The sequence below is a fragment of the Drosophila guanche genome, unplaced genomic scaffold, assembly GCF_900245975.1.
Source record: "Drosophila guanche unplaced genomic scaffold, DGUA_6, whole genome shotgun sequence".
NCBI lineage: Eukaryota > Metazoa > Arthropoda > Insecta > Diptera > Drosophilidae > Drosophila > Drosophila guanche.
The window spans coordinates 5,999,619-6,012,851 of NW_022995749.1; the positions used below are offsets into that span (position 1 = coordinate 5,999,619).

The 13,233-nt window shown below is 47.9% G+C and overlaps 5 protein-coding genes across 5 annotated transcripts; 4 read left to right on the top strand and 1 right to left on the bottom strand.

Annotated features, from left to right (window-relative positions):
- The first annotated feature begins 116 nt into the window (after positions 1-116).
- LOC117585301 (UDP-glucuronosyltransferase) lies at positions 117-1,875 on the top strand. The gene is made up of 2 exons (XM_034274730.1): positions 117-394; positions 456-1,875. The coding sequence occupies exons 1-2, from the start codon at positions 136-138 to the stop codon at positions 1,769-1,771; spliced, it is 1,575 nt and encodes a 524-aa protein (XP_034130621.1). The 5' UTR covers positions 117-135; the 3' UTR covers positions 1,772-1,875.
- Positions 1,876-2,710: 835 nt separating this feature from the next.
- On the top strand, positions 2,711-4,444 carry LOC117585300 (UDP-glucuronosyltransferase). The gene is made up of 2 exons (XM_034274728.1): positions 2,711-3,019; positions 3,084-4,444. The coding sequence occupies exons 1-2, from the start codon at positions 2,752-2,754 to the stop codon at positions 4,412-4,414; spliced, it is 1,599 nt and encodes a 532-aa protein (XP_034130619.1). The 5' UTR covers positions 2,711-2,751; the 3' UTR covers positions 4,415-4,444.
- A 954-nt stretch (positions 4,445-5,398) lies between these two features.
- On the top strand, positions 5,399-7,158 carry LOC117585441 (UDP-glucuronosyltransferase 2B15). Its single transcript, XM_034274916.1, has 2 exons — positions 5,399-5,657; positions 5,717-7,158. Exons 1-2 carry the CDS (start codon positions 5,414-5,416, stop codon positions 7,039-7,041), a joined length of 1,569 nt encoding a protein of 522 aa, XP_034130807.1. The 5' UTR covers positions 5,399-5,413; the 3' UTR covers positions 7,042-7,158.
- Positions 7,159-7,502: 344 nt separating this feature from the next.
- On the top strand, positions 7,503-9,319 carry LOC117584981 (UDP-glucuronosyltransferase 2A3-like). The gene is made up of 2 exons (XM_034274188.1): positions 7,503-7,814; positions 7,878-9,319. Exons 1-2 carry the CDS (start codon positions 7,571-7,573, stop codon positions 9,209-9,211), a joined length of 1,578 nt encoding a protein of 525 aa, XP_034130079.1. The 5' UTR covers positions 7,503-7,570; the 3' UTR covers positions 9,212-9,319.
- A 1,948-nt stretch (positions 9,320-11,267) lies between these two features.
- Positions 11,268-13,233, bottom strand: LOC117585468 (venom carboxylesterase-6). The gene is made up of 4 exons (XM_034274959.1): positions 12,203-13,233; positions 11,820-12,137; positions 11,628-11,760; positions 11,268-11,575 (listed from the first exon to the last, which is right to left on the bottom strand). The coding sequence occupies exons 1-4, from the start codon at positions 13,218-13,220 to the stop codon at positions 11,404-11,406; spliced, it is 1,641 nt and encodes a 546-aa protein (XP_034130850.1). The 5' UTR covers positions 13,221-13,233; the 3' UTR covers positions 11,268-11,403.

The window sequence follows — 13,233 nt, forward strand, 5'->3', positions numbered from 1 at the left end:
ATTATTACTCTGTTGTGTACTGGGCCAAAGTCTTATCAGCCGTTCTCTGTGAGCGCTAAATTGGTGGATTGGTGAGTGGTGGGTCAAACGCTTGGCTCTTGTGTGAGTCAGTCGTGCTGGGAGCGCTCCGTCGATATGTACAGACAGCGGCAAGCTCGATGGCAATCTCTACTACCATTAATAATCAGCCTGCTGGTGGCTCCCCTGGACTCCGCGCAAATACTCTTCATCAATCCGTTTGAGCTTTTTTCTCAATGTTTGCTAATGACACCGTTCATAGAGGGACTGGCGCATCGGGGTCACCAATTGACGGTGGTTCACGCCTACGAAGTGTGCAAGACCATAGAAAATGTGCGATTTATACGCGTGTTGGATGAACATAATGCTAATACGTGTGAGTGATTTGTTTACCAATGAAAAATTGATTGACAAATGTTTATGTTTGCTGTGTGCAGACTTTACGGAATTCCTCTTCGCCTCAGGCACCAGCAAGTGGCGTGAAATGGTGTCCATTGGCAACTTCATGATGAAGGCCTCACTCAACATTCTCCACAATCAGGAGGTGCGTTCGCTGCTCGACTCAAATGCCACCTTTGATTTGGTTGTCGTGGAGCCGGCTTTCACGGATGTCACCTTTGGTCTGGCCACCCGGTTTAATGCTTCGCTGGTGGGTCTGGCCACCTGCGGTGCCGATTGGAATTTGAATAATCTAATGGGTCATGAATCCTCACCGCTGCTGGAGCCACTACTGCCACTCGGACTGAGCTCTGTGGACAGTCTGTGGAGTCGCATCTACAATTGGTATTACATCTCCGAGGAGTGGCTGCTCATGCAGTTGGTCTTTCTGCCCAAACAGCGGCAGGCACACGATCATTTCTTTGGCCAGTTCGAGCAGAGCTTCAGCCAGACGCGGCACAACTTTGCGCTGATCTTGCTGAATCAACATTTCAGTATATTTGCTGCCAGGCCGAGTGTGCCGGGCATGATTGAGGTGGCGGGCATGCACATACCCGCAGAGGATCCACAGCTGCCGAAGGATCTGCAACTGTTCATCGATGGGGCGCCGCAGGGCGTCATCTACTTTGCACTTGGTGTGGAGATGCAGAGCAAGGACTTGCCTGGTGAGACGCTCCAAATGCTGCAGGACATCTTTGCGGCCCTGCCACAGCGCGTGATTTGGAAGTTTGAGCGGCAGCCTCCTGCCAATCTCAGTGATAATATCTACATGGATCTTATGCTGCCACAACAGGCCATACTGGCGCATCCCAATGTCCGGCTGTTCATCTGCCACGGTGGCATGTTGAGCATCATCGAAGCGGCGTACTATGCCAAGCCCGTGCTGGGTTTTCCGCTCTTCTACGATCAGTACCGGAATGTGGACAGACTCGTCGTCGAGGGTGCCGCACACATACTAAAAATCAATGCACTAGACAGACAAGAGCTACAGCAAACCATCCAAAGAATGATCAATCAGCCAGAGTATCAGCAAAATGCCTTGGCCATATCCCAAAGATTTCGCGATCAACCAATGCCGCCCCTGGAGACGGCCCTCTACTGGACGGAGTATGTCCTGCGGCACAAAGGAGCGCGGCATATGCGCATCTCCGCATCGCACATAAAGCTCATCGACTACTATTGTCTGGACAAATTGCTGATGATCTTTCTGCGTTTATCATTTGTCGTGTCTTTGGTCCTTGTGGTGCTGTCCAAATGGACCTACGGCCTGAATTGGTTGACCAAAATGGCAATGCGACTGCAACGCGCGGCGTAGTTTTATTTTGCTTTGTTTTACAGCTGATTACAGTTTACAGCTGGAACAATCGAATGATAAGTGAGGCGCTATCTAATCTCAATTACCATTTTGTTTACGGCCGATTTAAAAGTGTTTCCATGTGTTACTTTAGCTACAAAAGAGTGTTGGCAGACGGACAGATAGACCGTGGAATTTGCGACACGTTTTTATTGTTTACTCTAATCTACATTGAAGCAGTGGGGGGGGGGGGGGGGGGAATATGTTTGCTATGTGTGATGCGTAAATTGTAGAAATAAGTAACTACAAAATAGAGACACAACTCTGATAAACTTTAGCTTCTTTAGCTTAGCTATTAATATTTAAATAGATTTTCTGCTTTTATTTTTTGTATTTTTAAATTTTAATGTACTCTTTGTGCTTGTGCCTATGCTTTTAATAATCTTATTAACATTTATTATGGTTCCTATATCCATAAACTAATTCCATGGCAGAACCCAAATGATCAACAATCAATCATGGGTAGGGCATAACTACTCTTAGTTATCGCAGAACAAACACGCCAAAAAGATTCACTTAGAGAGCGAAATTCAGAGCGCAATAAAACAAAGAGAGAGAGAGCGAGAGCCAAAAGCTAAGCAAAGAGAGCAAAGGCTGAACAAAGAGAGTGAGAGAGGGAGAGAGGGAGAGGCAGAGAGCGCGTTGCTCTTAAGCGATTGCATAACAACTAAATTGTTGTGTATAAACAAACAACAATGTTGTCAAGAGCACAAAGCCGGTGGACGCCTTCGTTATGTATAGAAATATATAAACGATTACATATACATATGTATACATAGATGTAGCTACATTTGTACATATATTGTACATAAAAACAAAAACAAATCTTCCCACGTCGCGCTCCACTGAACTTCGATGAGCAAATCATTCTTTGGGTGCCCGATAATTATATGGCAAAGTTCTCCGATTAGTTGTCGTTTGCTGGCGGAACGCTTTGGACGATGAGAATTTGCTGCTTTTTGCTGGCCCTGTGCCTGGCCCTGTGGCCATTGCTGAGTGGGACAGCGTCTGAGCAGCGGGTTCAAAGCTCAAACATTTTGGCTGTGTTTCCCTTTACCGGGCGATCGCAGTACATATTCGCGGAGCAATATCTGAAGGAGTTGTCGCGACGCGGCCACAATGTGACGGTAATCAATACTTTTGGCAGCGCTAAGAATGAGCCCAACTTTCGGGTGATTGGCGCCACAAAGATACACGAACTGATGGCAGGTGAGACCGACAGAAATCCCCAACTAAAGGCCAGAGTTTGTACTTAGAATTTGCTTTTCTCCAGCCTTTGCTGCTGCTGACTTCAGTCAGTCCGCGGGTCAGTGGAAAATGCTGTCCATGACCACACAATTTCTCAATATGCTCACCGCGAATGTGCTGGAGGATCCCGCAGTCCAGGAGCTGCTAACCGCTCGTGAGTCCTTCGATTTGGTCATCATGGAAACGGTGCAGAATGAGGCGCTGTTTGGCTTGGCTCAGCATTTTGGTGCCCTCACCATTGGCATCTCCTCGTACGGCACCGATCGGCACATCGATGAGTTGATGGGCAATGTATCGCCACTGTCCTACAATCCCATGCTGCTGTCATCGCGCACGGAGCAAATGAACTACGAGGAGCGGCTGTGGAATGTCTGGGAGGCCGCTGTCGTGTGGCTGCACAAGCGATTGATTCACTTGCCCAGCCAGAGGCAGCTCTATGGAAAGTACTTCCCAGAGGCTCGGCAGTCGTTGGAGCAGGTCATGGACAGCTTCTCGCTGATGCTGCTGGGACAGCACTTTAGTCTGAGTTATCCCCGGCCCTATCTGCCCAACATGATCGAGGTGGGTGGACTCCATCTGCAGCAGCAGCGCAAGGTGCAGCCACTGCCCGCGGATATTGCTGAATTTGTGGAGCAATCGCCTCACGGTGTCATCTACTTCTCCATGGGCTCGAACATCAAGAGTGCCGATCTGCCGCCCTCAACACGCAAAGTCCTTATGGATACGTTGGGCAGCCTGCCGCAGCGTGTGCTGTGGAAGTTCGAGGCGGATCAGCTGGAGGACAAGCCGGAGAATGTGTTCATCAGCAAGTGGTTCCCACAGCCGGACATCCTGGCACATCCCAATGTGAAGCTGTTCATCACTCACGGCGGCTTGCTCAGCACCATTGAGAGCATTTACTTTGGCAAGCCCTCGCTCGGGCTGCCCGTGTTCTACGATCAACATTTGAATGTGCAGCGTGCCAAGCAGGCGGGCTACGGGCTGTCCGCTGATTTGTGGGGCAGCAACAGCTCGGAGCTGCAATCGCTGATCCACGAGCTGCTCGACAATCCCAAGTATGCGCAGGCAGCGGAGATCAAGTCCAAGCTGTTTGCTGATCAAAAGGAGACTGCCCTGGAGCGTGCCATCTGGTGGACAGAGTACGTGCTGCGCCACGAGGGTGCCACACACTTGAGATGCGCCTCGCGGCAGCTGAACTTCTTGCAGCTTCACGGCTTGGACACTTGGGGTGTGATCGGAGCAGTCGCTGTTCTCTCACTGCTCGTCATTGTGTTTTCATTTAAGCTTTTCGTGCAAGCTCTGAGCTATGTCATAGCCAAACGTCGGCGGATAGACAACAAATTCAAGAAACATTAGAAATTGTGGGTGCCGCAGAGGTCGAGTAGGTGCAGTCAGTCAATTGAGTGCTTTGTTTGGTTTATTTCTATTAATAATAATTCATATTAGCTGTGTTATTTTGTGTTATATGAATGAGATTAACTAAAGGTTTTAAGAGCCAAGCGAGTACTTATTGTAGTTGAAGCAAAGTTTAGATTTAATATTGACAAATTCCCCTACTGAAAGTCTTAATTATGGTTAAATATAATATTATTAAATGTATTCTTAGATATTTCAAGTGTTTTCTACTAAAATTAACCACTTTTATGTCTAAAACTCTATTATTCCTTCCATTAAAAAGCATTTACGGCATGTAATGGGGAGACTGACGACTGTCTATGACGGTTACGGGAATAATAATGGGAATACAAAGAGCAAGTAACTTGTTTTTACATATTTTTCAGTCGCAGTTTCAGTCACAAAAGCTAGCCAAAAGGCGAATCGAAGTCATTTGCAATTGCATTCCAATTGCTTTTCCGATACATTTCTAGTCTCTGATAATACTTCGTTTCTCCAAAGCACACACCAGCCATGAATGAGCATTATAATTAGCATGTAATCAGCTACCCCCAAACGTAATCTTGGCTAATCTATCTCCAACATTTAATGGCATTATCATGCTGACAATGCACGCACAATCCAGGCAAAACAGCATTCGCGTTCCGTCTTTGAACTTGACAGTGAAGCTGTCAGAGGAAAAAAAAACGCAGAGGCAATTTTCGTAGCAATTTTAATCAACCCATCCATATATTATAGCAGCTAAACGAGTGGAGGAGGCTGTATAGAAAGACTAAGGGAATGCATGACGTTGGGGCTGGGGGTGTGTGTAGCTTGTGCCCACAATTTACAATAGCCTTGGGCTACAAAATTGTTATCGCATCGCGGGAGATTTGTTTTTTTTTTAATGTGGGGCCTCGACTATACGGAATAGCGTACACCCGATTCAGTGTATTTCTGGTCTCCATTAGCAACGGAACGATGTTGCTGCTGCAGTCTCTATTGGGTGTCCTGTTGCTCTGGCCGCTGTGCAGCCTGGAGGCAGCTCGCATACTGGCAATATTTCCCTTTCCGGGTCCCTCGCAGTACATCAATGTGGTGCCCTATCTGAAGGCATTGGCTGCCCGTGGCCATGAGGTGACCTCCGTTAATGCCTTTCCGCAGAAGAAACCTCTGAAGAACTTTCGCGACATTCCAGTGCTGGAAGTGTTTGATAATTATGATGGTAGCTCCGCTTTTTCTTTATCACTGAGAAGTTCCACTTGTAACTTGTGTTTATTTTAGATATCATCACTCAGGTCAGTGGTCCCATGAATATCTGGGAAGAGAACAATTTCATTAACGAATTCTTCGTGGACACAACGCGCGCGGTGTTCCTGAATAAAGAGGTGCAGGAGACGCTTCTGCCGCCCGGCAAGGATCACTTTGATTTGATTATTGTGGAGGCCTTACGCTCGGATGCTTATTATGGTTTCGCGGCGCACTTTAATGCGCCCATCATTGGCGTGTCCACCTTTGGGGCTGACTGGAACATTGATGAGCTGGTGGGCAATGCCTCACCCTTGTCGTATATTCCACTGCAGACGACGGGCTTTACGGATCGCATGACCTACCGGCAACGCCTCACAAACTTCGTGGACACATCGATTGCCTGGCTCAACTATAATCTCGTGCACATGCCCGTCCAGGAGGAGCTCTACCAGAAATATCTGCCCGCGGCTGCAGCCCGTGTGCCGCTCACGGAACTCAATCGAAACTTCTCCTTGGTGCTGCTCAATCAGCACTTTTCGCTGAGCTTTCCGCGTCCGTATGTGCCCAACATGATTGAGGTGGGCGGACTGCACATATCCCACACTCCAGCGCCGCTGCCCAAGGACATCGATGAGTTCGTTCAGGGCTCGGGCCAGGCGGGTGTCATTTATTTCTCGCTCGGCTCGAATGTGAAGAGCAAGGATCTGCCCGTGGAGACGCGTGAAAAGATGCTAAAGACATTTGCCAGCCTGCCGCAGCGTGTGCTGTGGAAATTCGAGGATGATCAGCTGCCGGGAAAGCCATCGAATGTGTTCATCAGCAAGTGGTTCCCACAGCCGGACATCCTGGCCCATCCCAAGGTCAAGCTGTTCATCACCCATGGGGGATTGCTCAGCACCATTGAGAGCATTCATCACGGCAAGCCGGTGCTGGGGCTGCCCTTCTTCTACGATCAGTTCCTGAATGTGGAGCGTGCGCGGCAGGCGGGCTTTGGCCTGGGCCTCGATCACAAGTCCATGACACAGCAGGACTTCCAACAGACCATCCAGCGGCTGCTGAAGGAGCCACAATTTGCGGAGAAGGCACAGCAGATGTCCGCCCGGTACCGCGATCAACCGATGAGCCCGCAGGAGACAGCCGTCTGGTGGACAGAGTACGTGCTGCGGCACAAGGGTGCACCGCATATGCGTGTGGCCGGACAGGACTTGAACTTTTGGGCATATCACAGCATCGATGTCATAGCCACCCTGCTGGCTGGCGCTCTCTTTGTATTCATTCTCTTTGTGTTTCTTCTCTTTAAGTTGGCCAAGCTGGCAGGCTTTGGGCACTCAAAGACGAAAAAGCACAAGAAACAGTAAGCAGTTTAGAATAATATTAATCTAACATTTAAAAATGATGTATTTGGCTATGTTTTCGTTTACTTTCTCAATTGATTTACAATGCAAATAAATTGTGAAGCAGATAAGATAACTGTATTGAGATGATGAAATTAAGCGAGCAGCGCGCTCTCTTTTGCTCATAATTTCGTTGTGCTTGGTATGCGGCGTGAGCACAAATAAGAACCGTTAGAGAAGGAGGCAGCATTTCGTCTAAGCGAACGCATTAATACTCTTTCGTGTTTCAGCAAATAAATGCCAATGCAAATACAACAAAGAATAATTATCTAAAAGTGATTATTTGTTGCTGCAGCAGAAGACTCTACCCGCTGCTCAACATTTGTTTATGGCAGCCTGAACGCTTTACTTCTTATCAATAACAAAATAAAATAAATGTCATTGTGGGTCTGCTCAGTGCAGCAGCAAAACACTTAAATTACCACTCTCCCGCTCTCACTAGTTTAGTTTCTGCAGAGAGTTTGACGTTCGACGGTGCCTTGCCTGATCGATCATGTTCGCTCTTCGAACCTGCCTGCTGTTGTTGTTTTTGTTGCTGCCCAGCTACCTGCAGGCGGCACGCATTCTTGCATTGTTTCCCATACCCAGCCCTTCGCATTATTACTATGCACTGCCCTACCTCAAGTCATTGGCGTTGAAGGGCCATCAAGTGACATCGATTAATCCGTATCCACAAAAGAAGCCGATTGAGAACTTTCGAGATATTCCCATACCCGAAGTGTTTGACAATTTGGAAGGTAATTGGACCACAGCTCCAGCTTCATTTAAAATCTGTAACCGCTTTTCTTCTATCATTTCAGAATTTCTTTCTAGAGCCATACAAACCACCGCACTGTGGGCCTCCAATAATATTGGCAACGAGTACTGTGTGAATCTCACCAAGGCGGTGCTGAACAATGATCAGGTGCGTCGCGAGATCCTCAAGCCAGGCGCGGCTCAATTCGATCTAATTGTTATGGATCTTTGGCGGCTGGATGCACTCTATGGACTGGCTGGCTACTTCGATGCACCGATCATTGGCCTGGCACCCTACGGCACCGACTGGAAGATCGATGAATTGGTGGGCAATACTTCACCCAGTTCCTACCTCTATTTGCCCACCACGACGCATGCATTTCCAGATCGTGACACATACCTTGGACGCTTAAATCACTTTGTGGAGCGTGCTGTATCCTGGATCAACTGGCGCTGGAAATTCCTGCCCAAACACGAACAAATTTATGGCAAATACTTTGGTCGCGTGGCAGATAAAGTCTCTTTATCGAAGATCGCCAGCAACTTTGCTTTAATCTTGGTCAATCAGCATTTCACCTTGGCCCCCCCACGTCCCTATGTGCCGAATATGATTGAAGTCGTTGGGCTGCACATTGATGATCAGCAGCCAAAAAAGCTGCCCCAGGACATGGAGGACTTTATCCAGGGTTCTGGCGAGGCGGGTGTAATTTACTTCTCTCTTGGCACTATTTTTGAGAGCAAAAGTTTGTCCAATGAACGGCTGCAAATGCTGCTGCAGACCTTTGCCAGCCTGCCGCAGCGTGTGCTGTGGAAATTCGAGGATGAGCGACTGCCGGGCAGGCCAGAGAATGTTTTCATCAGCAAATTCTTCCCGCAGCAGGCTGTGCTGGCCCACCCAAAGGTCAAACTATTCATCACACACGGAGGTATGCTCAGCACCGTCGAGAGCCTCCACTATGGTAAACCCATGCTGGGGCTGCCCTGCTTCTTCGATCAATTCCGGAACATGGATCACGTACAGCGCATGGGTCTCGGCCTCGTGCTGAGCCATCAAGAAATGACCGCTGCGGACTTTAAGTCTGCGCTTCTGCGTCTGCTCACCGAGGAGAGTTTTGCCATCAATGCAAAGGAAACTTCCAAACGCTATCGAGATCAACCCATGACGGCGCTGGCGAAGGCCAACTGGTGGACCGAGTACATCCTGCGGCACAAGGGTGCAGCTCACATGCGTGTCGCTGGCAGGGAGCTGGATTTTGTCACCTATCACAGTCTGGATGTTATTGGTACGCTACTGGGTGGTGCTCTCGTGTGTCTTGTGCTCATTGTGGCTCTGCTGTGGCAGCTGGCACGCTTGGCTGGACTGGGAAAATCTAAGCAGAAAAAGCAAAAGAATCTGTAAAAAATAAGGATTAAGTTTTATAGATTTATGAAGCTCTCTTGAAAATTAACATCTTTCCAAGTTCTATTACTAAAATAAATTAATAAATGGCTAAGATTGTAAGTAGTACATGGAAAATGTTTCATTCCGATTGAAGTTTGTTGTAAATATGAGGCCTATTTTCCTCTCCAACAGTTTCAAACATTTGTTTGTCGCCATGGAAAGTGCCTTCCGTCTATAGATTAATATTTTATTGCGTTTGTCTACGGCCGATAACTCTATCTGTCACTTTTAGATACGGGCAGCATGCGCGTTATCTTTAAGAAATAAAATAAATACAACCAAATTTCTCGGACTGTAGCCGGGAAGGCTGTTAATGGAGTGCGGTAACATGCGGTTAACAGCGTCGGAGAGTTAACAGCGCCCTGTAAGAGATGCTGCAGAGGCACTTTCCTGTATTTTAAGGAAGTGTTGAAAAAATTAAACAAAAATCCACAAAATAAAACCAAATTCGGTATAAATAAGTACCTCGCATATTTTAATGTAATTCTAAATGATTTCCTGCCTCTTGATTGGCCTCTCTGTAGAACATCGAGTGCACCCATGAGATTCCAACACAAACACAAGCACAACGCAGGCATTTTATTTGCAACCAAAATGATGGGGATATTGTGAATATCGCGCGCTGCATTTATTATATAACGATGCTTTTCTGGTCGCACACAAAAGCTGCTCGATTGCCGATTGCCCGAATTGCCCGTGTGCAGTGAATTATGGAATATGCATACAAAAATATTTTGGGTGTATCCGAGTACGTGTTGCGGCAGCGTGCATGTGTGTGTGTGTGTGACTGTCTGTAACTATCTCGCTGTGTCCGTGTATTTATTAACCGCTGCCAATCAGTTGCATACGCTGCGTATGCGTAATATTAAATTGCATGGAGTCACTTCCGTTGAATTGGTTTGGGCTCTCGTGCCGTGGCTGTTTTTGGCCGCATTGCCAAATGCGTAATCAAAAATTCATGAGCTATATAAATGTGGTGTGGTGCGGCTACCAATAGCCATTAGCCCTTGCCATTGCCATTGCCCTCCTGCTCCCCCTGCCCATTGGTATGTTGCTATGCAAATGTAGATAATTTCATGCGATTTAGGGTTGGTGGCCCAAGCCCAAGCCCAGCGATTGATCCCCCATTAAATGGCCTCCATGGCTGTTCTGCGAACAGGCAGAAACAATTTAATGATGTCCTGTTTTGTGGTCTGACGCGTTTTTAATGAGCTCTTGATTATGCTACCCTCCTATCCTCTTCATATTGCCATGGATACAGCGCAGTGCAGTGCAGTGTTTGTCTCAAGCCAAACGAATTATTCACGCAATGTCAGCAAAATCCAACTTGCAGTCACAGAAATGTGTGTCCAAATGTGTGATCTGCATGCTGAACGGGCATCTGAATCTGTTACTTGTCCAAGCAAATCGAATCGCTTCACAGCACTTTTCCTTTTTTCTATTTTACTTCCCCTCTCCCCTCTCTCGCTCTTTCTGTTGTTTTTACAAGAATTTTTTGCCTGCAACTGGCATTGCAAATTGGTGCAAAAATATGCTACAACATGAACTCAATGTTCCGGTCACCTTTTTCCAAGCATTTTTCATCGAATTTTTGCTCTAGTCGAAGCAAAAGTAGACTTTTTTGGCACTAGTCATGGCAGACTTGTGCATTGGATTGTTTGTTTGTTTGCTCAGATTGGAAATGCGATGATTTCTTCACAGCTTTGCCTTTTTGCAGATTAGAATTTCAGCAGTTTGAAATTAAATTCTTTTTAGTTCTTGCAGTAAAGGAAATTTTAGTGTTGAGGAAAGCAGTGCAAGCAGGGCAAGGGCGCTGTTGAGCGTCTCAGTTTAACAGTATGTTAACAGCCGCTCGCGGTAACAGCGCACTGTTAAATATCTCACGATCCACACGGCTGTAGAGCAGGTAACTTAGATTCAATAATGCAGTGAAAATATAAAAAAATGTATAAAAATATGCAGTTGGCGATTATCTTCATCTACCTTTGCCTATAATCAATTAGGGTCTTGGAAATATAAGCGTGTTGCATATTTAATTTGAGTATACAAATTGCTTTATAACCCTTTATGCATCTATAACATGTGTTAAATACCCTTTAAATGCCCTTTAAATGCCCTTTTATATACCCTTTATATACATTTTACATGCCCTACGAAGTAGGCATGGGGAACAGCTCGTCCCACACCTGATATCTCTCCAAATGAAAGCCACCAGTTTTGGCCGTCAGCTGAGTATCGATTTCAAGGAAGTTGTTTTCCCTACAATTATACAGTGGCCAGTGCAGATCTTTTAGGTACTCATCGGTCTTGTTGTGGGGATCCCTAAAAATCGCAGAATTATCAGATTGGCATTCAATGAAAAAGAAATGCTTACCCCTTGGCGGCAAACTGCGTCCACATGCGTGTGAGGCGCTCGATCGTTTGATTCTCGGGATCCTCGCGCTTGAGCAGAGGACCCACCAGCGAGAAATGGAACAGATAAATGAGTTCATCATGATGCACAGGTCCTGAAAGCAGGTAAGAAATATAAAATGTTGTAATCTCTCACTTAATTACTGTCTCCTACCCGTTGCTTCATGATTTCTGAAGAAGCTGTATCTGCCCTTATACCGAAACAAGTACACATAGACGGGTGTGTGTGGCGCCATCAAGCGCACAAAGCGATTGAAGGCCACACCAATCAGAGCATCGCTGTAGAGTTCGCCCCAGCCCTTGAGGGACTGTGGATACTCCAATTTCTGGACATTGCCCAAATACTTCTCACGCAGCACGCGACTGGCGGCACGTGAGTGGTCCGTGTCACGCTCGTACAGCAGTGGAATCGGTGCATAGTGCTCCCAGTCTCGGTTGTAGTTGCCAATGATGCTCGCGTCATTCAAGTCAACTGCAAAGAGAAGAGAGCAGGTGAAGGAGAGCAGCAAAGGGAAGAACGCTTGAAGCCTCACTCACAGAATGCCGCGAATAGAAACTCAAACTCGGTAATGCCCGTGATGAGGGGCACCTTGTAGAAGTCCCCCCTCAGGGCGGTCGTGTAGGGATCCTCCACGAGGAAACGCTCCTGCCCAAAGTCCTGCTCGATCACCACTTGCCAGTTGAGCACAGGAGTCCCGCCGTACTCAAACATGCCTTTGGACGTGTTCACATAATCCAGGGCGGGCTTCCGCCTCAGGCAATCCACCAGCTGCCTTGCCGGCTCCTGCGGACACTTCAGTAGCCTCGCCTGCCGCTGCGCCAGCTGCAGGTCTGTGCGCTGGTACTTTGACTGGCCATAGGGCGAGCCACTCATGCAGATGCCACGATGGAAGAGACCACGCGACATGGGCGACAGCATGTGCAGTCCAATGCTGATGCTTCCCACACTGTAGCCCAGCAGTGTCACCTGTTGGGGATCGCCACCGAAGCGATGGATGTGCCGTTGGATCCAGCGTAGGGCCAGCACTTGATCCTTGAGTCCGGCATTGCCGGGTGCGTCGGCAGTGCCGGTGGCCAGGAAGCCCAGGCTGCCCAGTCGATAGTTTATTGACACCAGCACGCAATCTCTGTCCATCAGAGGCTCCGGGCCGGCCAGATACTTGCTCTGACCCGAGAACGCATAGAAGCCGCCGGGATGAAGGAACACAATCACTGGCTTGCGACTCTGCACACACTTTGTGTACACATTGAGGCGCAGACAGTCCTCGGAGACGTCTGTCAGATTGTCCCACGGCTGGGGGCACATCGGTCCATCCTCCGTCGCATCAAAGACACTCGGCGACCAAGGCTTCACGGGCTTGGGGTTGAGGAAACGCAGAGCACCCAACGGCGGCTCTGCATAGCGTATGCCACGAAAGGCGTGGAAGGGCACACCCAATCTGGAGGTGAGTGTGGCACCCCGCACGCGTCCCAAGTCGGTCTGCACCTCAATGCAAAACACGGACAATGAGCAGCAGCTAATTGCCAGCAGAATCACCACCAAGATCTGGTTCATCTTGCTGCGGTTC

What these genes read in the sequence shown, in the direction of transcription:
- LOC117585301 (XM_034274730.1), top strand. Translation starts at nt 136, where the DNA reads ATGTACAGACAGCGGCAAGCTCGATGGCAATCTCTACTACCATTAATA. An exon ending in TGAACATAATGCTAATACGT is followed by an intron (nt 395 to 455) that starts GTGAGTGATTTG and finishes TGCTGTGTGCAG; the next exon opens with ACTTTACGGAATTCCTCTTC.
- LOC117585300 (XM_034274728.1), top strand. Translation starts at nt 2,752, where the DNA reads ATGAGAATTTGCTGCTTTTTGCTGGCCCTGTGCCTGGCCCTGTGGCCA. An exon ending in GATACACGAACTGATGGCAG is followed by an intron (nt 3,020 to 3,083) that starts GTGAGACCGACA and finishes GCTTTTCTCCAG; the next exon opens with CCTTTGCTGCTGCTGACTTC.
- LOC117585441 (XM_034274916.1), top strand. Translation starts at nt 5,414, where the DNA reads ATGTTGCTGCTGCAGTCTCTATTGGGTGTCCTGTTGCTCTGGCCGCTG. An exon ending in AGTGTTTGATAATTATGATG is followed by an intron (nt 5,658 to 5,716) that starts GTAGCTCCGCTT and finishes TGTTTATTTTAG; the next exon opens with ATATCATCACTCAGGTCAGT.
- LOC117584981 (XM_034274188.1), top strand. Translation starts at nt 7,571, where the DNA reads ATGTTCGCTCTTCGAACCTGCCTGCTGTTGTTGTTTTTGTTGCTGCCC. An exon ending in AGTGTTTGACAATTTGGAAG is followed by an intron (nt 7,815 to 7,877) that starts GTAATTGGACCA and finishes CTATCATTTCAG; the next exon opens with AATTTCTTTCTAGAGCCATA.
- LOC117585468 (XM_034274959.1), bottom strand. Translation starts at nt 13,220, where the DNA reads ATGAACCAGATCTTGGTGGTGATTCTGCTGGCAATTAGCTGCTGCTCA. An exon ending in GTTTCTATTCGCGGCATTCT is followed by an intron (nt 12,138 to 12,202) that starts GTGAGTGAGGCT and finishes TTCTCTTTGCAG; the next exon opens with TTGACTTGAATGACGCGAGC. An exon ending in CAGAAATCATGAAGCAACGG is followed by an intron (nt 11,761 to 11,819) that starts GTAGGAGACAGT and finishes ACCTGCTTTCAG; the next exon opens with GACCTGTGCATCATGATGAA.